The sequence below is a fragment of the Podarcis tiliguerta genome, assembly GCF_965153285.1.
Source record: "Podarcis tiliguerta genome assembly, chromosome: 1".
Taxonomy (NCBI): Eukaryota; Metazoa; Chordata; class Lepidosauria; order Squamata; family Lacertidae; genus Podarcis; species Podarcis tiliguerta.
Window position 1 is genome coordinate 4,881,030 of NC_139534.1, and position 24,380 is coordinate 4,905,409.

General features: G+C 44.8%; 2 protein-coding genes and 1 long non-coding RNA gene across 7 annotated transcripts in view; 1 reads left to right on the forward strand and 2 right to left on the reverse strand.

The window, feature by feature from the left end:
• Positions 1-1,336: 1,336 nt before the first annotated feature.
• PRLH (prolactin releasing hormone) lies at positions 1,337-5,786 on the reverse strand. 2 transcript variants are annotated; one of them, XM_083429361.1, is made up of 3 exons: positions 5,373-5,786; positions 2,377-2,546; positions 1,337-1,585 (listed from the first exon to the last, which is right to left on the reverse strand). In XM_083429361.1, the coding sequence occupies exons 2-3, from the start codon at positions 2,474-2,476 to the stop codon at positions 1,422-1,424; spliced, it is 264 nt and encodes an 87-aa protein (XP_083285487.1). In that variant the 5' UTR covers positions 2,477-2,546; positions 5,373-5,786; the 3' UTR covers positions 1,337-1,421. The 2 variants fall into 2 exon arrangements, with proteins under 2 accessions (XP_083285487.1, XP_083285486.1); XM_083429360.1 differs by lacking the exon at positions 5,373-5,786 and having other exon boundaries at positions 2,377-2,821.
• Positions 5,787-9,820: 4,034 nt separating this feature from the next.
• MLPH (melanophilin) overlaps positions 9,821-24,380 on the reverse strand; it is a 75,957-nt gene continuing 61,397 nt past the window's right edge. For 2 of the 4 annotated variants that reach the window (XM_083401750.1, XM_083401749.1), the window contains exons 12-17: positions 22,508-22,663; positions 21,897-21,989; positions 20,161-20,253; positions 18,871-18,928; positions 13,544-13,641; positions 9,821-12,319 (exon numbers count right to left, since the gene is read on the reverse strand). In XM_083401750.1, coding sequence (XP_083257876.1) covers positions 12,293-12,319; positions 13,544-13,641; positions 18,871-18,928; positions 20,161-20,253; positions 21,897-21,989; positions 22,508-22,663 — 525 coding nt within the window. In that variant the 3' untranslated portion in view covers positions 9,821-12,292. The remainder of the gene's footprint in view (positions 12,320-13,543; positions 13,642-18,870; positions 18,929-20,160; positions 20,254-21,896; positions 21,990-22,507; positions 22,664-24,380) is intronic. The other 2 variants (XM_083401752.1, XM_083401751.1) reach the window with 1 other exon arrangement.
• On the forward strand, positions 12,191-14,034 carry LOC310659556. The gene is made up of 2 exons (XR_014502809.1): positions 12,191-12,326; positions 13,551-14,034. It is a non-coding gene; the product is annotated as an uncharacterized lncRNA (long non-coding RNA).

The following is a 24,380-nucleotide window of genomic DNA, read 5'->3' on the forward strand; positions in this document are numbered from 1 at the left end:
CGTTGGTGAATAGTAAAACCATTGCCTTCTGCCACTTAATCCCAGATGAGGATGTCAGTCAGACTTGCTTTACAGAGATGTGGCTTTGGGGGTGGGGTTATCTTCTCTCAGCTTTTTTGATAGGCTTTCTTGGTGCAGCATCAACTTGATGGGTGGGAAGAACGGGTGCTGCCATGATTGGTCAAGATTAAACCTCCACGATCGGGGTCCCTGTCCAACAGTCCACTAAACTTGAGTGTTTGCCTGTAGTGTTGGGTTGTTGAGTTAGGAGAGGATTCTGCTAGGGTACAACCCACCCCAATGCCCGGCAGTCTACCTTTCTGATTTTAGAGGTAGTGTTGAAGACTCCATGAAATTTGAAAATGGGGAGCCTTGCAGTGGTGGAGGAAGCCTTTTGGGCACCTGGGGCAGTGCACCCAGGGGTGGTGCAAGCCGCGGCCATAGGGACAGGGCACGCAGTGCCCATAGGGAGGAATGGGACGGGGGCGTGGCGCCCTTAGGGATGGGGCACACAATGCCCAGAGGGATGTGATGTGCCGCAGGGGCTCGGCCTCAGCTGCCCTACAGCTGGGGGGAGGCAGTAAGCGGACATTGTGGAGCCTGTGGGCGCCTGAGACACGTGGCTCGGGCGTGCTGCAGGCCCTGTGGTGAGTGCCACCCACCATTTTGTCACTCCCCTCAGTGGGGGCACCTGGGGCAGACCACACCTACCACACCCTTGTTATGCCTTGAACATCCATACACAGACCTATTTTCTGTGAGCAAATTGGAGCTTTGTGGAAACTGTTTCTAATGATGTCCAGTTCAATGCTCAGTTTGGAATATATTAGATTTGGTGTCCTGTTAAGGTCAGGATGGTGTTGATATTGACTGGGGTGGGTGTGGGAGACTTAATTGGTCAAAGTCTATGTATTTAAAAGAAATTCATATTAATTCCTTACTTACAACTGATTCTCCTTCCCCATCCCTTACTCTGTTAAACTCTATTGTATTAAATTTTGGGCTATAAGAGCCCGGGAGCAGGGAGCTGTTCTCTTACATTTTTTAAGTCCCAAGAATGTACACCTCTGGTACTATAAAAGCAACTAAATGAAATAAAAACTTGTATCATCAACAAATGGGTGCTTTGGAGTGGAGTTTAAGGATAGTTGTTCTGCAACACATTAAAGTCATTCACAAAAGGGACAGCCTTTACTGGTGCAAGAAATGAAAATGAATTTGACAGTAAAAGGAATACAATGTGAGGGCGTAGAGAGATATAGTCTAAGGAATTCTTCAGCCAAACCCCGCTCTTGAACTCTACTCCTCTGGCATGAGACATAAAAGAGACAGGGCAAAAAGTCCAACATTTTTTATTTGGCCTCTGGTGAGATTGCGATGTTCTTTCTTGTCGGGATGGGAGATTGTTCACTTCCGAGGCATCATTCATCTTGCAGCTGCTCATCGCTGTCTCCTATGGGGAAGCAGCCTTGCTTGGGCCGGTGGTCACTTTTCTGGGCATTCTCTCCAGCTGCTCCCCTTCTGCCAAACCGTCCCACAGGTCGGATTCCTCGCCCTGTGTACCAGGAAGGATCAATGTCTGGATCTGGAAGGCAAAACCCAGGTGGTATTGAGAGCCTAGGAAAAAGAAAAGTCCTTTCCACTCCTGCACCGGAGGAATATTGCTCTGCCATATTCTAAAGCACTGGCACACTTGTTTGTGGGGAGGCAATGTGAGCTTTTCAGCACCAGCAAAGCTTTTTTGCAAGACTACCCTTGTTGAGCTGATGGCATTTTTTCTACCTGTCTAATTTCACACCTGCCTAATACGCCTGCGGGTTGTGCGCTAGGAGTGGCAGTGGCAGGAATAAAGGAGTGGAAGAGAAGCACACAAGGAAGGACACCATGTAGCAAAGTGACTTTCTATGCATATGGAATGCTATTAGAAAAGCCAACCAATAATTTCCACTTTCCCTGGCCGGGGGGACCCAGGAAGGGGGAATGTTTTTCTCCCCTGGCTTCAAAACTTCCAAAAATGTTCCACCTCTAGTTGGAGGGCCAAAGGTTCCCTCCACCTTCTGTAGGCGCTCCCTCCTCTTATCTCCCAAAGCCCCTCAAGACTCATCACAAGTGCATGTTACAGATCAGCAAACCCTCTCCTGAGCTGAACTCCTTTAGGAAAGTTCACATTCCACTTCATCTGGTTTGATGATTGTGCTGCACACCCATCACTCGGGTCTAGCTGCTCGTCCAGTTATCAGTGGTTGCCATGTCCCTTAACTCACTGCAGGGGACACTGGCCATTTCCCAGTGCTACAGTTATAAACGGCTTCCTCAGAAAGCACAGCTGCTTTTAAAAGTGTTGTCTTCTACCCCATACAGTCCCCAAGAACTTACTTCTGACTTCCATGGATCGCTCAAGGATTCGGCATTCGGCGCCAGGCAGCAGGAGGCAGTCCACCAGCAAGCACAAGAGGCAGATGATGAAGAGCCTCATTTCTGTTTCCTTTTCCTTCTTCAAAGGTTCTGTGACTCGTAAGGGGAACCTGGTGAAGCTCAGGCCCCAACTGCAGTCACAAGGGAAAGGCCTATCAGTTTCAGGCAAGGCAAGTGCCCTTCAAAAGCGCACTTCAGGATGAGCGACAGCAGCAACACAAAACTCTACAACATGCACAACAGGTTTGCAACTTTCATTTCAAGAACTATTAGTGGGGGATGTGAAAAGGAAAGGGAAAGGTATTCAGCTGTATTCAGGTTTTTGCCTGAACATGCAAAGGCTCAAAGTGAGCACATGCAAGTCCCGTCCTCAAGTCTTCATGAGCAGGTTGTCCTCAGTCCCTCACCACCCTCCGATGATGCAGTGCACGCTGCTCATGAAGAGTATTTTTTTTAAAAAGAAGTTTTCTACTTTTCCCATGATTTGGTGCTTTTTATGCCTAAATCCTCTCTGTTTGAGAGACAGAGAGAGGGGTGGGGTGGGGGGAGGGAGAACGTGAATGAAATGAATATCCTTGTCTATCCATACATATCTGATTGAGACACCCAGGAAGAATATGGGCTCTCTCTCCTTTCAGTGGCGTAGCGTGGGTTGTCAGCACCCGGGGCAAGGCAAGTAATGTGCGCCCCATAACCCGTGGATTTGTGCCCCTTAACCCTAACCCCCAGATGTTGCGCCCGGTGCGGCCCGCCCCCCTTGCACCCCCCACGCTACGCCACTGCTCCCTTTTAAAAAAGGCATCACCCAGAAGTCTGCCACTTCTCCAGCAGAAGCTGAAATCGACTCTACACATCCCAGTCCATCACATATGTTTAAAGTGGGAAGCCCTGTGTTCAAATCCCTCTCAGGCAAAGCTTATCTTGAGTCAGTCCCTGGCTCTGCCTGGAGCTCTTTGGAGAGTAAGTACAATAAAATGAAAATAAGTAAATGATTTACTTGGTCCTATAAGGATCAGAAGCTCTCAAGTTGTTAGGTGGGAAGCCTCAGCAGAAGAAGAGAGTTACACACACACACACACACACACACACACAACACGGAGACAAATGCCTCTGCAAAGGACCTCAGATTTCCAGAACATCTGGAGGGTGGGGAAGTAGTAGTTGCGGGGAGAAGACAACAACACACAGCACAAGCAAATCCCATCAAGCGTCACCTTTTGGTGTCGACAGAAAACTATGAGAAAGATTCGGGAGGCGTAACCATGAAAGGTCTCCTGTGTGAACAAAGTCCTCATGTACACCTGTAACATCATAGTTGTGGTGCTGGCAAAGGAGAGGGACAGCTGCAGTGCGCACACACACATATTTGGATCGGGGTGCCCCATGTTTACTTTCAATATTTCCTATTTAGCATTTCAAAATGTGGACATTTTAACCTTCACTCTACATTAGCCTGTTAGCTAATAAAAGTTGTTTTTCACCTTTGGAAGAACAACTGCCATCATTCTCTAGCAGTCTTTAAGTAAAAGAACTTAAGGTAAATTTGTGTTTTGGAAAGGAACCAGAATTGCTTTAACTCTCAGGGTGTCTGCAATTTTTCTTGCTATGTCTCTACCTGAATCCTCTGTTGGCGAAAGAAAGAAAACAGACATGCCCTGGCTCACAGCTAGAGCTGCTTTCCTACAGTATGGCATGAAAGTGCAAGGGGAGAACTCTGTGCAGAGCTGGAGATGCTTCTGAAACTTCTGCTGCAACGGCTCCAACACTTCGATGAAACTCTTACAAGTTTAAAGTTTGCTTGCCTGTTCAGCTGTGCAGAAAGCTGAGGCAGAAAGTTCCAAGGCACTTCCGGCTGCGTGTGTGCAGCTCTTCTCTCGCATATACACACGTATATGCATTTGTTTTGCGGGACTGTAGTCAGTATAACTGTAGGCAAATTTTCAAAAACACCCAGCACTTATCATACAAATTAAACTGGTAAGACATTTCAGCTAACATTTGATTGGAATCGTGAGCCACTGTGCAGATTTCAGTTGCAGGGAAGCACCGTGAGTCGGGTCTGTGAAGACTGATCTGTGTGCAGCCTTGAGCCAACAGAAAGCACAACACTTTCTACCACTTCTAAGCATCATACTTGTTGCGCAGGGGTCCTCTCCTGGGTCTGGAAACTTCTTTCCTATGTGCTGACCACACCTGCTGAACTAGAGGCATCTTTCCCCAAGTCCTGATGCGTTTTGGCACATTTCCTGTTCATCCTCACATTATAGCCTGACCTTTAAAGGCTTCTTGCCAAAAGCAACCCTGTTGTTGTATTTATTGGCTGCAAAATACATTGCAAACTGTTCATTCTGAAAACCAGCAAGCCTAAATGGGAATAAGGTTGAATCAAACCACAGCTTAGACATGGAACTCACACATTGGCTTTGGGTCAGTTGCTGCTTCCCAGCCTCAGTTTCCCAACTGGAAAGCTGGCATAATAATTGCCTCGCAGTGGATTGTCATTTATGTCAATATCTTAGGGTCTATACCTAAAATAACTGCAGCGACAATTTTATTCTTGAAAATCTTAAAAATCCTAAATTATTGAACAGCATCGTCTACTATTTCTTTTGTTTTACTGGGAGCAGCACTAGTTTATCTCCAAAAGGGGATACCTGAGCTTTGGTTTCAGAAGATAAAAGTAAGCTGTTAGAAGATCTAGCTAGAAACCCCTTTGGTTTTTATTACCCTAGCAAACCATTATCACTTTAAAATGAAATTACAAGCCCACATACACACAACAAAGCAGCAAAGTTAGAAAATGCATGGGATGGAAAGCCATTTTACTTAGACAGCTCCTCAAATTTATTTGATGAGGCTACAGGTGCCACACAAAGCATGCCTTCTATTTAGTCTCGCTCACCCCGACTTTTTTCTGAAACAGGCAATGAAAAGCAGAACTGAAGAGGAATACTTACTTTTTCCCTAGAGTGACGGAGAGTGGCACTGCTTTGCTCTCTTTTCAGTGAGTGATGCGGTGAGAGCCGGTGGTCGCTCTATTCCTTTTTATGCTGTCCCTTTGTCTATGTATGGCTGCCTGTGACATCATCAGGACTGGAGCAAGGCATCTCAGCATAATCCTCCCATCATCCCATTACAACCTATGTTATGGGCTGCAAAAGATGGGTCCTTCTTCATATTATATTGCACCTGAGAATTCAGCTTTTGTATAGTACTCTAATATCCTAAAATGCATATTGGGTTATTAACAGGGCAATCCTATGCATGCCTACTCTGGTGTAAATCCCACCGAGTTCAAGCAGACTTTCTCCCAGGTGAGAATGTGTATGTGTACTGCACAACATTACATTTTATATGACTGCAGCCTAAAAACCAGCACTCCAAGATTAAACTGCAAATGTTCAAATCTCTCTCCCCCCCCCCCCCGTTCCTTCCTTCTGTCCACATGGAGACCATTGCCAATGAATTGCCTTTGTGTACTATCTCATCTTCCACATATTGTGTGACCACTTAGTTCACATTGCTTAACTAGAATAAGTTGGGCAAAATTGCATGAACGCATTTATACACCTTGTTTGTTTTCATAGAATCATAGACTTGTAGAGCTGGAAGGGACCACAAGGATCATTCAGTCCAACCCCCTGCAAGGCAGGAATCAAATGTGTAATTATTTTGTTCCAGTTTGTCTTGATGGTGATGATGACATTTCTATCTCAGCTTTCATCCCAAAGGAGCCAAGGATGGCAAACAGCAGAGTAACAAAAGTAAAGAAATTAACCACAAAGCAAAACATTTTAACAGTGATTAAAAACACCCACATCTAAAATGGTTTGAAATTGTTTTGTACTCCACTGAGAAACAGGCAATAGGAGTGTATTGGCAGATGGGATATGGGAGGTATAGCCAGAGACACTGATTCTCAGGAATACATGACTGTGGCCTGTAGAACTCCCTACATTGGACTGTGGGGATTCCTATCAAGAGGGGAGAGGGATTATACAACGAAATCTATTGTTCCGTTTCTGGGCTCCTCTCTGCATGGTGGAGTTCGCTTCCCATGTCACTGTAAATACAATGGAAACCATGAGCATGATCCGTTACATTTCAGTGCATGCACTGAAAGAGATCAGAAGAGGGGGAGGCCATCTTTTCTCCATTCTTCTTCTGGGCTGATCTTCAGCCATGGGGTGCACAGCACTGCAAACCACACACTGCTTACATCCTGCCTGTCTTTGCCTCTTATATAAAGATGAAAGCAGCCATTCCTCTCTGGCCTGGTAGTTGCTTGTGCACCTACAGGGTGTGTGTGTGTGTGTGTGTGTGTGTTCACTATGGAATTGTGGGTTTCCAGAGTTTTGGTGGCACACAATGGATTCATTCCTGGTTCTGCAAAAACTTAACGGAGTGGAAGCACAAATTTACCCCATCCCTGTTTAATTCTGGCCCAATGGGAATAACATTCTGGGGAGTGGAGAATTCTTCACCTCAGGTTGTACGTTTTTGTGCTGTGTGAGCGAAAAGTGTATTTATATTGCATCTTTTATTTTGATGGCTGATGGATGATGAGAACAACACGTAGTTTAAATGTTTAAGGAGCACTAGTCTGTAATATAAACCTGCGGCTGCTACGATACCTAGGACAGGAGGGGAGCTGGGATGGCCTGATCTCTGTCACCAGAATTGCCTGACGGTGTCTCCAAATCCAAGTTTTGCGCAGGGAAGTCTGGGAGCTTGCTTCATAGCCATAAATTATACTTCAGTGGCATTTTTGTTATAGTTGCATGATTGGGATTCATTTGGACAAACTCTCCACTATTTGCAAAGTTGTGTTTTGTGGTTTCAGGATACTTTAGATTTTGATTGCCAAGGTCTGTCATGTTTAGTTTTTAGTACTACATAAGACATGAAAGTTAGGTTTTTAGGATTTGTGGTGTTTGTGTTTTGTATTAGCTGTGTTGCAGTGGGGGCCTCTTTGGGCACAGAGAATTGCAGGGATGTTTACCATAACCATATGCTAATGTTTAGGTTGTTGTCTGGCGCAAACAGTACATCAAGCTATTCTCTCTCTAGCGGGTTGCAGCTGTAACTAGGAAACATAATGTTCCTTGCCCAGTAATGAAGGCCTGCTTCTGGACTTCAAGCAAATAGCGAGTTTCCCACATGGGACTTTTAGATAAAAGGGTAATGTGTCAAGCATTGGACAGGCAATGTATGTGTCAACATACCAGAATTAACTAACCAAGGCATTTCAAAATATACTATTTTATCCAAAAGCAGCACCTGATTTTCCCAAAATTGGTTTGAAAGGCACTAAAGGTACTTTTATTTATCCCTACCCAGAGCAGCTAGGAGCAAGACTGAGTTGGCCTGGAAAGCAACGGTATTGGGGGTCAGGCAAAGCAGCCAAACTGTCTATAGGGGTGGAGGAGAAATTGGATTCAGTTTGCATTTAAAAGTGAACCTGCCAGGTTTGCACTTGGGGGGGGGGGGGGGAGTGAGGAAGTAAACCAAAAAACAGTTACCCTTCTCCAGATTTTGCAGTAGAATTCTCTAGCCAAGTTATGAGGGCAAAAATGTATATGTTGTGCACAAAAATCAGAGGCAGTTTTAGGGTAGTGTAACCAGCTTGGCCACACTGAGCGCCGCTTTGTAGAGGAAGCCCCTACAATGCTGTAGAATGGAGCCCAAGAGGCAGGGAAGCTGAATTCTAGCACTGCGCACGGCGGCGCCATTGAATTCCGGGAGCCCAGAGTCCACCACTGTAAAAATGCATATACCAGTGGAGGCAATATACAAAAATATGCTTGTGTGAAGAAACTGCTTTACAAAATGTGCACAATAGGGGAAATTGCATAAGAAAAATACAAAGCAATGTGCTGGAGGATAAATTTGTACAAAAATCCTGGTGAATTTTCTCAAGGTTTTTTTTTAAAGAGAGAAAAAATCATGAATTGCTGTGGAAATGCGGAATAACTGAACTTAAGATTGCCAGCCCTAGCTGTCAATGACTCCAGGGGTGTCAACTTGAATAAGATATTGGGGGGGGGGCAGGTAAGCCCTTCCCCACATAATTGATCAGAAGATGCGGCACATGCACACCATCTTAATGGCAACGAGCCAGTGTGGTGTATGGTTAAGAGCGGTGGACTCGCAATCTGGGGAACCGGGTTTGCGTCTCCGCTCCTCCACGTGCAGCTGCTGGGTGACCTTGGGCCAGTCACACTTCTCTGAAGCCTCTCAGCCCCACTCACCTCACAGAGTCTTTGTTGTGGGGGAGGAAGGGAAAGGAGAATGTTAGCTGCTTTGAGACTCCTTAGGGTAGTGATAAAGTGGGATATCAAATCCAAACTCTTCAATGCCCAGTGCTTTTTTTGAAAAAAAAAGAAGATAAAAAGGTGCCAGTAACCATGAGGTTGTTACAGTAAGTTTCACACTTTTAACATGGGGGGGGGGGAGTGCCGGTATTGTGTACCCTTGAGTACCCCCAGAAAAAAAATATGCTGGCAATGCCCATCAACTGTGTGGGTGCCCAGCCACCTCCAATAGGCCTTTACTTTACAGATGCAACCCACCCAGTACTCCTGAGGGCTTCTGAGGAGCCTCTTCCTCCATTAAGGCCCTGTCCCTGCTTTGAGTTTTTTCATTTCTTGGGAGGATTTTCTAGTGACATTCCAGCAAATAAAACTTTTTGTGCAGAAACTTAGATAAGTCTTGAAATGACTGGATATGGTTCACTTCCAGGAGATAAGGCAGAATCTCCATTTTATCCCACTGCACCAATCTTCTCTGCGACATCCTTGGAATGTCAGATCATCCAAACACAAGCAAAGAATTGTAATGAAGCAACAACTCTTTTAAAGGCACAGCCTTGGCTTTTCAGGAAGTCCCTCGCCTCTTCCACTCTTAGGTTTACACCATCCCATTTTGAAATGCTAGGAATTACATAGCATTGTAGGCTGGCCTGAAAACTCCATCCGTTCTACATGCTGTTATTAATTAACCTATGACAAAATGCCTCTTTTGTGCGCTGATAAACTATCAAGCCTTTCCATTCAAGAATATAAAGTATATTACTTTGCTTAAAAGACCTGTGTTTGACAACAAACCTTCTGTGGTTCAAAATCTCACAAATCAGATTTGGACAGTATTCGGTCTGCTACCTGAAATAATTTCCTCCCGTGTGGTAAGCAAGATGGAAATATAAAGGGATGGTGTACTATATTTCTCACTACCTGATTTCTTCATTTTCCAATTTGGCATCAAAACTTTAATTTTTTTTATTACTAATAAGACATTCTTAGCACTAGCTGGTTAAGGCATAAGTGTGAGCTGGTAGGCATGAAGTGCCCTGCCCTCCCCATCTCCCTCCAGAAATCAGGAAGGGAAAAAACATACGAAACATTGCTTAATAGGAACACAATGCCAGTGTTTATTGTATGATTTAGCATATACATATGATAGATACATGGACAGAGGCCAATGGCTTAGATGAGCAGAATGACTATGTTTTATCTTAGGCCAAAAGGAGACATTAGGTGATGTTCTTTACATCTTTTGTTCTCTTTAAATGGGTAAAGCAGTTGTGAGGAGCCTTCGGTTGGGGTGGTCATTGCTGCCCCCGCCTTCCACTGGGCCTTTGCGCAACAGCTACGTTATCTGATAAAAATAGCCCTGGGGAAAAGAACCATGGAACTATAGGCAGCACGCACTTCTGCCCTTTGATTGCATCATGAAACTAATGGACATCACTGGAGGGGATGTGGCTGATGGCAAATGAGACACATTTCAGGGTGCTGCTGCAAGGGGGAAAGGCTTCCTAGCATAAGAGGATTCCGGCCAGCGATGCAGTGAGCTGTCTTAGCAGGAGCCTTTGGCGCTTTCTGTGCTTTGTTCATAGGGCAAAGCTTTACAAGCAAAGGAGGCAGGTGCAGACATTTTAAGGGTCCTTTGTATACCCCTCAGTGTGGTAAAAATTGCATTCCTGTATCTCCATGTCTCTGAGTGCCAGTCATATAGGAGTGGTGCCATATAAATCCTGGACATTCAGGATGACACTGTATGGTTGTGTAAAAAAAAAAAAAAGGTTTGGATTTTAGTAAAAGAAAAGAAATAAAAATGGAAATGAGTCGAATGTGGAATTTGATGCACTTTAACAGAAACTCCAGATGGACTACGTGAGGGCGAAATGTAATTGTGTCATTTGGCTCACGGTACCAATTTCTTTGGGGATAAATTTGCAAGTTTGTCATAACATTTGATTTATCCTGAGGAGGATTCAAAGGATACCCGAAGAAGACAGTACAATTCTATACAACTCAGAGGTAAGCTGCAATCAGCGTTGAAAGCTAACTGTCCTATCACTTATTTATCATGACAACTTGCAAAGGGAAGAAGTCAGGTCTGCAACTGTGAGCATATCTGCCTATCGTAATGCTTGGCCTTCAGCAGCAATTCAGATGTGCTTCCTTGAGCCTCTACTTAATATGCTTATCAGAAATAGGAGAAAGAATTTTGCATTCCTCTGTTAGAGCATATGGAATAGGGGATTCTTTTCATATCTCATTTAAGCTCTGTTACTCATAAGCCTGCTCTTCATCCACCTAAAGCTCTGCAAAGACACATGCTACTATAACATGGAAGGAATGGCATGATCACACAAGCATCTCTGCCTCTGCTCTGCCCAGTATTGTCTATGAGGTGCCAGGGATCAGACCCTGAAAAGTCCTGACCTTCCACTCAGCCATGGCTCCTCCACTGTTTCTGCCATTTTAGTTTCTCATCTCTCTCTCCTCCACCCCATAACTTTTTTAAATGAACAGACCATTTCTGCAACTCTGAAGAGCCTTGCATGGAGAAATTTGAGCAGAAAGCCTCTGTGATTAATGCCTGTGCAACCATGGCCTGCACTCCTGGCTAAGCACCAGGGCCCTAATATATTCCAGAACGAGGCAGAGCCGCAAGGCGTTGGCATGCCAAAACCAACAAAGAGTTCTGTGAACCCTGAAGGCTGACGAAAACCTATGTATTGTGGTGTAAGTCACTGGGGAAGAAGAGGATCAGAGGACTGTGCTGCTCCTGCTCTCTTTGGTGGACTTCCCATGAGCATCTGGTTGGCCACTGTGGTCTAGCAAGGCTCTCCTTGTGCCCTGCATTGCCATGTGGCTCCAAAATGGGCTCTAGTTCATTTATGATGCCATAGTAAATTTGTTAGTCTTCAAGGAACCACAGGACACTTTGGGAAGAACCCCACGTTGCACTAAGGCGATCAAACGTTCCACCAGAGCAAGCACTTTGGCTTGCCAGACAGAATGTCCCCCCTCTCCTCTGCGTGCTGTTCTGGGGGTTCTGTATCATCTGATACTGAAAGGCAGCTAAGCATGAAAGCCCAGCATTCTGCCTTCTGGTTCCATATTCCAGACCCTTGGAAAAACCCTCCTGATTACTGCAGGACACTGTGAAGTGCTGAGCACTGAAAGCTGCATGACATGACTTTAATTCACCAGCCCAAATGATCAGAATATGGACACATACTTTAGCAGTGCATGAAGAAAAAACATTTTAGCTACGAGTCTTGTTCAATAGATGTGGGCAGGTAATTAAGTCAGTCCTAGAACAGAAATTCATTTTACTAAGTTGGGCTCTTAGTATGAATGTAGGAACCGAATTTCAAAGGGATGTTGCCCAGAGAATTTTTTTCCAACCTGCTTCTTTCCTGTTTCCTGACTCAGGCAAAGGGAGGGAGCAGTGCAGGCTTTTGACCCCTGAAGGAAAATGTGTAGATCTAGCACTGCAGGTGAACAGATGGAAAGAGGAAAAGAAAGAAAATAGAATGAAGGGATGAAATCTTGAGTTGAGGTCTTAGAAGACTTCATTCTGTTCAAGAGCGATGGGTCATCACAGGCTTCTGTAAAGTATCAAAACATTGATGAGAACCCTTCTGGTATCAATGAGGATGGGCCAAAATTGTTCACCCACATTCCCCATTTCACTGTTTGCAGGGTGTGAAGGTGGTCGTTTCAGAGATACTCAGTGAGCAGGGACGAAACAGGGTGGTAAGCTGTTCTGGTTAGCTATGCAGGCCCTGCCGTCCCTTTGGCTCACGTGAGTCCAGAGGGACAGTGGGGCTTACACAGCTGACATGAGGGGAAACTTCTTCCCCATGCAGCTGCTGAGCTGATAGAGGCGATTCCCCATTTTATGCAATTTCACTGATGCGCACAGGGATTTGAATGTAACCCCACCTAAATGGAGAGTCGCCTGTAGTGTACTCTTTTCACCGAACAGGGTTCTACCACTAATAAAGTTATAGCAAAAAAGATATCCACAAAGCTATCTTTCTTGTGTTGGAAGCACCCCAAGGCAATGTAAGGAACCATATTAAGACAGTTAAAGGGTTAAAGCAGAACCCAACAATGCACAGATGTCGAGGACAAAACGTTTGGGCAATATGGCTGTCACCAAAAGGCATGGTACTTTCATTTTGTGAAATTTCTAACCAGCTGCTTTTCATTCTGTCTAATGTCTGATAAGGTAAAAGGTAAAGGTACCCCTGCCCGTACGGGCCAGTCGTGTCCAACTCTAGGGTTGTGCGCCCATCTCACTTAAGAGGCCGGGGGCCAGCGCTGTCCGGAGACACTTCTGGGTCACGTGGCCAGCGTGACGAAGCTGCTCTGGCGAGCCGGCACCAGCGCAGCACACGGAAACGCCGTTTACCTTCCCGCTATAAAGCGGTACCTATTTATCTACTTGCACTTAGGGGTGCTTTCAAACTGCTAGGTGGGCAGGAGCTGGGACCGAAAGATGGGAGCTCACCCCGCCGCGGGGATTCGAACCGCTGACCATGCGATCGGCAAGTCCTAGGCGCTGAGGTTTTATGTCTGATAAGGAGTTTTGCATAATTCAAGGATATGCATGTTCTCGTATTAACAGGAGTTGGACTCATGAAAGATTGTACCTCTCCCATTTTGAATTGCCTACATACTTATAATCTCTGATCAAGAAACAAAACTCCGTTTTCCTTCTGCATCTCGATTTGGGGTGGCCGGCACTAACTCCTCTCTGCTGTCCCTGGCTAGTCTACTACCTTTCAACTTATAGAAGGGCAATGAGCTGGATTCTGAATACTTGCCGCAAAGATGTGATCTGCTTTCCTGGTTCTTCCATTTGGATTTCGCTGTGTCAAAGATCCTCTGTAATTGGAGTTCCGAGCAAATGATTCAGCATTGTCTTGAAAAATGGAAGGCAGAGGCATTTGTTAGGACATTGAGACCGACTGTTTTGCTTTAGAGAGCTTTTCTAGAACCATCTGCTTGGAGAGGAAGCCTTTGAGGTGTGTGAAAACAGGAGGCCTATCTGGGAGCCCATTTATCCATACAGGTCAGATGGCTTTCTCCACATCTCCATCATTCAGAAGATTTGCTGACTGAGTGATTCATAGTCTATTCAGTCACAGGGAGTTGGGGGGGGGGGGGGGAGAGAAGTCTGATTCAGTCCACATTTAAAAGAGAAAGTACCAAATTTGCATTTTCCCCAAAAGCAAGTGAATGGAATGGATTGGAACAGCCATCTTTTGAAGTTTGCCCTTCTCTGAATCTTGCAGTTCTCCAGCCAAGTAATGTGGGACATGGTGTGCGTAATCATGCATATTTTAGAAAATAACATGCAAAATATTAGGGAAATTGCTTTGCAAAAAGTGTGTATGCTAGGTAAAGTGGCACACAAAAATATGTAATAGATGGAGAAATCTGAAAATTAAAATACTGATGAATTTTCACGAGGACTTAAAAATAAATAAACTGCAAACTGGTGTGGAAATAAGGAGAATTGAACTTAAGCCTGGAAAAATTAGAAACAGGAGGAAAGCGAGATGGGTAGATTTCCCCATCCCTAGTCACAGGACACTAACCTGAACTAGTCTGTGACTTCCTACTCGTTTTCAGAAGCTTGCTCCTATCAACACTGGAATTCTTTTTGTAGCCCACCATTGCTGATACACACAAGTATTTTAACATGTGGCCTGTGCACAGTGCTGCCAAGTGCTTCATAAGCATTATCTTGCTGTCATCTTTGGAACAGCTCTGTGATGTGAGAAGGGGGGTGGGAGGCTGAGTGAGAGGAAGGTCTCTTTCCTGAGGCCACCTTGGTTCATGGCAGAGGTAAGATGTGAAGCAAGGACTCCCCAATTCGTAGCTCAATGCACCAGCTCGTAATATTTTTTTGAGCACAGTGAGTTCAGGCACCAGCTAGAGAGGGACACAGATGACTTGGTTTCTGTAGCTTGGAGCCGGCTGGCATTTCAGGGTGTGGGGAATGACACAACATGGGCACAAAATGTATCTTGCTGGCAGCATTTCAGGACACATTTATATAGCAATTTATACTGCATGAAGTTATTTATACCAGGCCAAAGTACCACTCAATGTGGTTAACATTTTACATTCTCTTATGACCGGGTGTAAATGACTATGGATCAAATCTAATTGTCTGTGAAACCTAATGAAGGAAACAGCTGAACCCATTTATAAGTGGCTGTTTCTAAGATTCAGACGGCATAGGAACACTTCAAACCTCAGACTAGTCCAGTGAGAATGGACAATGATGCTGAGACTTACCCATCCCTCACTTTGAGGGAGGTCTGGCTGAGAGAAGGTTTGTCGTCTCTTGGTGGCTTCATGGCTAAGTGGGAATTTAATCCCAGATCGACTTGTTTTAAGCCCAACACTCTAGTCAGCTACACTGAACCCACACTTTTCAAGACACTGTCCAGTAATCATTCCACTAGTCTGCGCTGCACATGGGCACAGAGATAGGACTTCAAAAACTGCACTGGCCAAATTTGCAAAGTCCCATCTTTTTAAAAAAGCATACCTATTTCTGCTGCAGGGTGATTCTGGCACATGTAAATAAAACAGCAGGATAAGATTTCAGTGTGCTATGGATGACTCAGAGTGAGTGGCATAATATTTTTGCTTGCTAGCCCAGACTGGGCCTATGACATTATGCTATTACCATAAGAATCATTCAGGCAAAGACTATGCTTGCAAGAACACAACCTCACTTCTGAGCTCTAGTTGCAAACTCCTGAACCTTCATGGAACTACAAAGGTGAGAGAACATATGTTGTGTGATGATCAGGCAGTTTTCTGGTGAAATGGAACCACCTGCAGCCAAGTCCAGGCATTCCTTGCTCACAAGGGAAAATGAGACTATGTTGGTAGACCAGTACAAGAACTGACAAACTGCACTCTTGTTGCAGATGTTGGGGCACTCTACCTGCTCGTCTGTCTTTCTGCAGAAGTATTCCAAGTGACTTACAACATAAAACCACAAAAGTAAAATTAAAACCCACATCAACATGTTAAACCACGAAACTCCTTAATACAGCCAATTATCCACCACTAAAAAATAATAATCACATACAATCCATAGCATAAAAGAGTACTGTAACGATGACCAAAACAAGAAACACCCAGTCATTTTAAAATGAGCTTTGACACACAAGAAAGTTTCCCCTTGTTCTGAAAGAGTTATACAGTGGTACCACGGGTTACAGACGCTTCAGGTTACAAACTCCGCTAACCCAGAAATAGTACCTCGGGTTAAGAACTTTGCTTCAGGATGAGAACAGAAATCGTGCGGCGGCAGCAGCGGGAGGCCCCATTAGCTAAAGTGGTACCTCAGGTTAAGAAGAGTTTGAGGCAAACAACGGAACTCCAGAACGAATTAAGTTCTTAACCCGAGGTACCACTGTACTTGGTTTTTAGGTAAAGGTAAAGGTAAAGGTAAAGGTACCCCTGCCCGTACGGGCCAGTCTTGCCAGACTCTAGGGTTGTGCGCTCATCTCACTCTAAAGGCCGGGAGCCAGCGCTGTCTGAAGACACTTCCGGGTCACGTGGCCAGCGTGACAAAGCCGCATCTGGCGAGCCAGCGCAGCACACGGAACGCTGTTTACCTTCTCGCTAGTAAGCGGTCCCTATTTATCTACTTGCACCCAGGGGTGCTTTTGAACTGCTAGGTTGGCAGGCGCTGGGACCGAACGACGGGAGCGCACCCCGCCGCGGGGATTCGAACCGCCGATCTTTCAATCGGCAAGTCCTAGGTGCTGAGGCTTTAACCCACAGTTGCAAAAGCCTAGCTGGCCAAAAACTAGTTTTGGGGTCACCCCTTCTGGTGGCACACATCCACAGGGATCTGCCATGCAGTCATGAACAAAAGCAACTCTTCCATAGAAGAACTCAAGTGGTCTGGGGACATATTCTGACAACACTTCTTGACCTTGGGCACATATGCCTCACCTTGGGCATCAATGGTGCCCAAATATAGAACTTGTGCCAGCATATTTGCACGGGGAATGATTGGGACCTCGTTTCCATGGATTCTGCATGTATATTTTAAGAAGTAAACACCTGAACATGAAGTAGTTTGAAGTCTTTGGGTCTGAAGTATGAAACAGTTGAACTATTCTGCAAATGGAGGGGGAAAGATTTTGCTGCAGCTGTTTAAATCAGCAACTTGAAACGTGGTACCAGAGGGCTGGTACAAGTGTTCATTATTTAGCGACTTGGATTTCTACATTTATCCTTGCTGTGGCAGCAAATAAATGCTTTGGGTGACACTTAACTGGATCTGTCTAGGAGTGGAACAAACTTCCCCTCATGCTGTGGGATTTCCCCTTCCTCTGGAGCAGATTTGCACAACCTGGAAGGCTGAAAGAGGAGAAGAAAGAGGAGGTCCTATTGCGGGAGGAGGAGTCAATTTGAACTATGTTGGAGAGCAGCCTTTGGCTGGAACTATTCTGCCAGAAACCTTGGCACAAAGTCATGAAGTCTGATTTCTAATCAGAAAAGTATTGCCAGCAAGACAAAATCAGGGGGGTGGGATGGGCCAAAGGGGAAAGCAGAGTCCTGCAACACACACACACACACACACACACACACACACACAAACTTTTCTGTCAGTGTGGTTCCTTAGAAGCTTACGCATTTTCTCAATAGGCCTCCCCAAAATGGGGGGTAAAGCAGCAACACCATCATATTGTGTTTGCAGATTCATGTCATTGAAAGGTAATAAATAGTGTTCACACTGGGGGGTTCTGTTGCTTTTAAAATCCCATCAGGACTCCCTCTGGGATGGGACTGCAGCACCATTTAAGACAAATGCATGAAGTCAGACCTTTGAATCTCTTCCAAAATAATCTTCCAATTTACTACTGTCTGTTTCCAATTTCTCCTATCTGCATATTTCCCTCAGCTACTTGGTACATCATCGACCCCCGAGAGAGAGGGGCAGAAAGATACGGCTCCTCTCCCCTTCCAGTCTGAAAACTGTGAGCGATTAGGCTACTCTCCTTTGACTTTCCTTTAATTGTATTTTCACTCTATCTACACAAGCAGAGTGAAAAGTCAACCAGTTTATCTTTCTGCCCTTTAAGGGTGAGACTGGGTGACTTCTTCCGGAACAACACAGACGACATTGCACAGCCCAGATCAAGAACTATACTCCTTCACCATTCAAGTTTAATGGTAAGGATTTGGGACTCTGTGGGAGCATGACTGCTTTTTCCCATTCCCCACCAGCCTTTCTACAAAAGGGGTTTATCATTAGCATTTAATAATACCAAACACATGTACAGTGTGTTTCAAGTGTTCAACACACTGGCCTATGAAAACCACAGACAAAACATCTCTGCCCACTTCAGTGCTGTGACTGAGATGAGCTGTCAATAAGGAAGCAAGAGGCAACTTACCCAGCAGCTGCCACAGGAAATTACTTTTGGAAAATTTGCAGCATTTTACCATTATGGAAAAAACATGGGGCACCCAGGGGGGCAGCTGAACACAGTGGTCTGAACTTGGTTAGAATTTTTAAGAAGAGTCACTGTTGCCAAAAAAATTGTTGCGGGGGAAAGTCACAGAAAACCTGGAGAAGAAATGGCTCATGGCATGGATAGAGGTATCAACGTTTCGTTCCTAGCCTACTCAAGACTTTAAATGTTACTTGGCTACAAGTCAGTATAAGCCCATTTTAGAATGAAATCTGAAAGGTAGAATGTTTGAAGTCAGGCCAAGAATTTGTAAATCTGTCAATTTTATGTTTTTCCTTTTTTTCCTTAGTTCACTGTGAGCAATTTAAAATTTCTCAAGAAAATTGATTAATTTTGAAAGTTATAATACTTTTGAAGCTGTCTTGTGTTTTATATTATCAGCCAATCCTGTAAAAAGACTAACTTTCAGAGAGAGATTTTGTGGTTTTCTTAGGTGATCAGAACATTTCTTTGTATGTGGACAGATCAGGGTCCACAACTTCAGAGACCCCCACAGACAATAACTGAACTCTAGCTATACTTTGGACAGCCGTTCCTATGCGGGGGATTTCCAGGCTTACTGCAAAAACTCTCCCTCTCCAAACCACTAAGCATTTCCCTCTACTTCGTACATAAATAAGCACAAGTCTTACTTGCAGTTTCAAGTGAAGTGTTGAATTTTCTCCTCAACACATGTGGCATTGACATTACCTAAAAGGAGTACAAACTTAATTAGAGTGCAAACAAGCCAATGTGTGGATCAGCATTCGTCGCGGCTCTTCTACCTCAGCTTTTCTGAAACTTCATTCACACCTGATGGACGGTCATGCCCATCCCACCCTAACATTTATATTATGGTGTGTAAGCACAGTTAGAGATGTTAGTAATGTTAAGCAACCTACTCTTCTCCCCTCCCCACCCCCTCACCTCTATGGGATGGTGGATCCCAACTACGTTCAGCCTAGTTCTGTTTGCAGTTTTATAATGTTGGGTTTCAAGAGACCAACAGAAGTACTGCTAAGACCTTGGGACTCGCATTCCCTAGTTAAGGAAAGGGCAGGTTTCTGCTTTGAGGTTCCTGGGGTTTGAGTGGTAGGAATGTCCAGCTATTCTTTCATGGGGGGGGGGGGTATACACAAACACCCCTGCCCCATGCATAAGCACACCAGCCTTATATATAAGGCACTCCAAGGAGAAAGAGTCCAGTCCTGCAGTCCTGTACCTTTTTAAGGCATTCGGCAGTCCTACACATTGTGTAGTTATACTTTTATCTTGGTTCCGTATTTTTATCCTGTTTAATATTTATGTCAAGGACGATGGGGATGGATGGGATGCTCCTAATATGGCCCCTTGCATATCAATTCCAGCAAGCATCCATTGTGATATTTTAGGCAAAATGGTTTTTTTAAAAAATAAATATGTTAAAAATTTAATCTACACCCTTTTTTAAAAAATTCAAAAATTTGAAAGTGCTTATGATCTGAGGGCTGTCCTGGCTCCTTTTTACTTTTTTAAAAAATCTGGCTGCTTGGGTCACAGCCACCTTTCCCTCCTTACAAGGCCATTGTAAGGGACACTCTACTGGGGGCAGGCATCTTTTTCGCCATACCCAAACCCTGGAATGGGTGGCATGCTGAACGGCATGGCTGGTTCCAGGACTATATAATCAAAGGACTTCAGTGACCAACAGCAAGCGGCTAGACATTGTTGTTGTTGTTTTTAAGAAAGCCAGGGAAGCCCTTGAACCGCCCTACAAAAACACAAACAGAGAGAGGTGCCAATGTTCTGTTCCGAGCATAATCCCGTTTTGTCACTTTTTCAGTTTTATTCAGCTTGCATTGTTTAATCCCCGTGGGGGCCCCTAACACAGACTTATCTCTTGGCCAGAAAATTGCTAACGGATTCTGGTCTTGCTTGCCTCTCCGTAAGGCACGTGCACTCACTTTGAAGTCACCGGCTGATGCTGCGACCGGAGTGTCTGGACTCTGATCTTCTAGAGAACTATAAGAGTTCCTGGGAGGCTGAAGGATAAACACCTTGGGGATGGAAGAAATGAAACACATTGCTCTGCTTTGCTGTAGAGCAAAAAACAGACCAACAAGCACACCTCAACTAGAAACTGGCAGGTTACGTCAAGATGGCTCACCCCTCCCTTTTCTGCTCCCTCAGCCCGCCCCCCCGGCTGGTGTCCTGTTCAGAGAGTACCTGACCTCTGGCTTGTGCACCTCCACCTGCTATGTGCAAAGCCAAACTAAAATGAGGTATCTATATAATGTCGCAAAAGGAGTGAGACTGTTCCAAGAGTATGCCCTGGTGCCTGGCGCTTGCATGCGGAGTCTGGGGCTACTCTTGTAGCGAAGGGGCTACTGGCCATGATGGCTCTGCTCTGTCTCCAGCATCTGAGGCAGCCTGCCCTTGAATTCAGGGCTTGCAAGCAGGGAGAGGGGCTGTTGTGCTGGTGTCCATCTTGCAGGCTTCCCATGGGTATCTGGCTGGTCACTGTAAGAACATGAGGCTGGACTACATGGGCCTTTGGCTTACGTCCTTTGGTGATTAAACTTAGGCAAATCTTGATTCCTACATAATATTCACAGTGCTGTGGATAAGAGCTGTAACCACCAAACAGTACAGTGGTGCCTCGCAAGACGAAAAGAATCCGTTCCGCGGGTCTTTTCGTCTTGCGGTTTTTTCGTCTTGCGAAAAATGCTTTTAGCAGCTTAGCGCTTCAGGAAAAGGGGTTTTGGAGCGGAAAAAAATAAATCAAAATTTTTCGTCATTTTTCGTCTTGCGAAGCAAGCCCATAGGGAAATTCGTCTTGCGAAGCGCCTCTGCAAACGGAAAACTCTTTCGTCTTGCGGGTTTTCCGTCTTGCGAGGCATTCGTCTTCTGGGGCACCACTGTAGTATGTATTAGTATTATTAGTATTGTTATTAATATTTGTTAAAGTTTACTTCACAGCAATTGCTTTTACTTTTCTCCACAAACCTGCTTCCTCCACCCATTCTCTTTTGCTGCCTCTTATGCCTATAGCTTCCTCCCAGAACATCTCTCAGACGTAGCCTTTCTGCCTTCAAGCACCAATGCAAAATGCATCTTAACTAAGATATCCTTGACTTAACTCCTTGGTCCTTATCCCCAACGGAAACAAAGCCTAAGTCCACGTAATGGCATATGCTTCTCCTACTCTGCTCTTGCCTTCCTTCCCAAACCTCTCTAAAGCTGAAGTGTGAACTTCTCAGGGCAGGGACCCATTTTTTGCTTATGTTGCCCTATAAAGAGCCATATAAATGAAATGATTAAGAACTCAGGTGTGAAGCATAATACTGAACGTGCCTGGTGTGAAACCCCACCAAGTGCAATCGGACCTACTGCCAGGAAGTATGCTTAGAATCACAACCCTAGAAAGCAACGAAGTGCTGTCCACAGGCAAAGTGTCTTCTTCACTGAAACCCAATTATGGAAAGCCTTCCATGACTCTAAGCTCAGTCCCTGACCACTTCCACATTTAGCTGTGGGGAAATGCTAGTGTACCATTCCATTATTGCAGCTGAATTTTATTTATTACTGCAATACTAATGGCCTCCAACCTGTTTTAAACTGAACTACATTTACCAAAAGGTCTCCTTCCAGAGTTCATGAATAAGTATTCCCATTCTTTGCAAAACTCTAGTTTACTCACCTGGGTGCTTGATTTCTTCTTAGACTTTTCCACTGGTTTAACAGTCAGGCCAGCAGCACTGAGAGCAGCTATTCGAGATTCTATATCGGATACCTTGAGAGCAAACAGTCCATGTCATTTCCCAATGAAGGTAGTTATGGTCCAGGTAAGCAGGACATAAAACACCAGGCATTCTCAAAAGTATGCTTCAATCAATGCGTTTTATGGGTTTCACTCTGATTTCACATCAGTAACATGGAAGTCATGTGCAGGCAGTGGTAAGACATGACAGAAAGAGACTACATTTTATTACTTTTCCACCACCCCTGTATCCTCATGAATCATCCCAGAAGGGGGTTTCAAGTGCCAAAGGGACTAGTTAAGTCTGATTTGGGCTAGGAACAAATCACCGCTTGGAGACCCACTACAACTAAAGTAGGCAACATTTTGGGGTATATTGCTTCATATATTGTAACGTCTCACTGCATTGCGGGTGTTTTATCAGGTTTTTTTATGTTGTACGCAACTCTGAGCTCCTTCAAGAGGTAGGGTGATCTATATTTACAAATAATAAAGATTAATTTTCTGCTTTTGTTTTTGAAAGTTTTTGACTTCCCCAAACCAAGGATTACCTCGCTCTCTGTGTGCTGCACTTGCGCCACTGCAAAGGCCACTTTGTCTTCAAGTTCAGAGAGCTCCGAGTCGGTGGTTGTGCTGTGATAGGCGCCATGGCCTCGGTCTCTTGGCCTCTTCTCTAGCCCAGATGCTTTCCCCGCAGAAACAAACACCTGGAGCCAACAATATTAGGTCACCTTCCAGATACAGATTTTTAAAATATTATCTCCCACATTTGGACTAATGTCTACACTCCCGTAAGCCCTATCTAGGCAAGGCTATAACGGAGCTGGAAACAGTGAAGGCCAAATGACCAAGGGGTCAATGTATCTTCCTTGTGACAAAAGGCTTAAGAATTTGGGGCTTTGGGGTTAGAAAAAGAAGATGACTAGGGGAGGGAGAGGATAGGGGTTTATCAAAGTAGGCAGAATGTGGAAAAAGTGGACGGACAAATTATTTTCTTCCTCTCATATTGGAACTTAAAAAGGTAAAGGGACCCCTGACCGTTAAGTCCAGTCGCAAACGACTCTGGGGTTGTGGCGCTCATCTCGCTTTATTGGCCAAGGGAGCTGGTGTACAGCTTCCGGGTGATGTGGCCAGCATGACTAAGCCGCTTCTGGTGAACCAGAGCAGCGCACGGAAACGCCATTTACCTTCTCGCCGGAGCGATACCTATTTATCTACTTGCACTTTGACATGACTTAGGATTGTCTAATTAATTTGATTAGGAGCAAATTCCGGAGAGACAAAATAAAGAGTCATTTCACGTAAGGCAGTGTTAATCCATGAAATTCATGGTTACAAGACACGGTCACTAGCTCAGACAACTGGAGAAGGGAACTGAATAATAGGGAGGTTGATCAGTGGCTCTGGGCCAGGGCAATGACACTGAGCCTCCAAGCGGAGGGGCAGCCAGTGCCCCGGCAGCCACAGAAGGTGGCAACTGTGCCACATCGGCCCCTGTTTGCTTTGCAACTTCTGCTCTGGCATTTCAGACACCTGCTTAGTCACCTGATGGGTCCCTTACCTGGCAGACCAACAATTTACTATATAAGGTTTTCTCTCTTTTTGGTAGCTGCAAAGATTTTTAGCATTGGCAGAGAGGGTGATAAAACAGCGGATGGTTTGAAGGTTTTCTTCTTAGCGAGATGGCAGTGTGACTGGGGATGTGTGCCTTCATGCCAACTATTTTAAATGCTGTATTTTATTACACCCCATAATATTCTATTTACATGTCCTTAAAGCTTTTTATCTATCTATTTATTTATTCCATGGGATTTATTTGTTGCTATCTACTTATTGCTTAAGATTTAAGTTGTATTTCTTTCTTTCCCCCTCAGTTTCAAGTCAATATCCTTACTGCTTGCAGCTCAAATTTATTGCTGGTTCTGGTCTATTGGTCATAATAAAAATGAATGAATGGCACAGTCAAAGGTGTACTTTACAACCCACCAAAGCCCTGGATTAGCTGTGCCTGACCAGTGAGCCCTGCTAATGACATGAAGATCCTTTGTTTCTGCTTCTCACAAAGATCCCATGGAAGATAGTTTCATATATAGTCGTACCTTGGTTCTTGAATTTAATCTGTTCCAGGAGTCCATTTGACTCCCAAAATGGTTCAAAAACCAAGACATGGCTTCCAATTGGCTGCAGGAGTTTCCTGCACTCGATCAGAAGCCATGTTGAACGTTCAGATTCTGAAAAAACGTTTGCAAACTGGAACACCCACTTCCGGGTTTGTGGTGTTCAGGAGCCAAGGTACATGGTTTCCAATACCTTATGGGCCAGCAAACAGGTGCACTTTGGCCTCTCACTCACTGGATCATCACCTTGCTGTGGTGAGTGGGCTTGCACATTCCTATAACCCTTGTGAGTGAAGCCATAGGGAAT

What these genes read in the sequence shown, in the direction of transcription:
- PRLH (XM_083429361.1), bottom strand. Translation starts at nt 2,476, where the DNA reads ATGAGGCTCTTCATCATCTGCCTCTTGTGCTTGCTGGTGGACTGCCTC. An exon ending in GCGATCCATGGAAGTCAGAA is followed by an intron (nt 1,586 to 2,376) that starts GTAAGTTCTTGG and finishes TTTGCCTTCCAG; the next exon opens with ATCCAGACATTGATCCTTCC.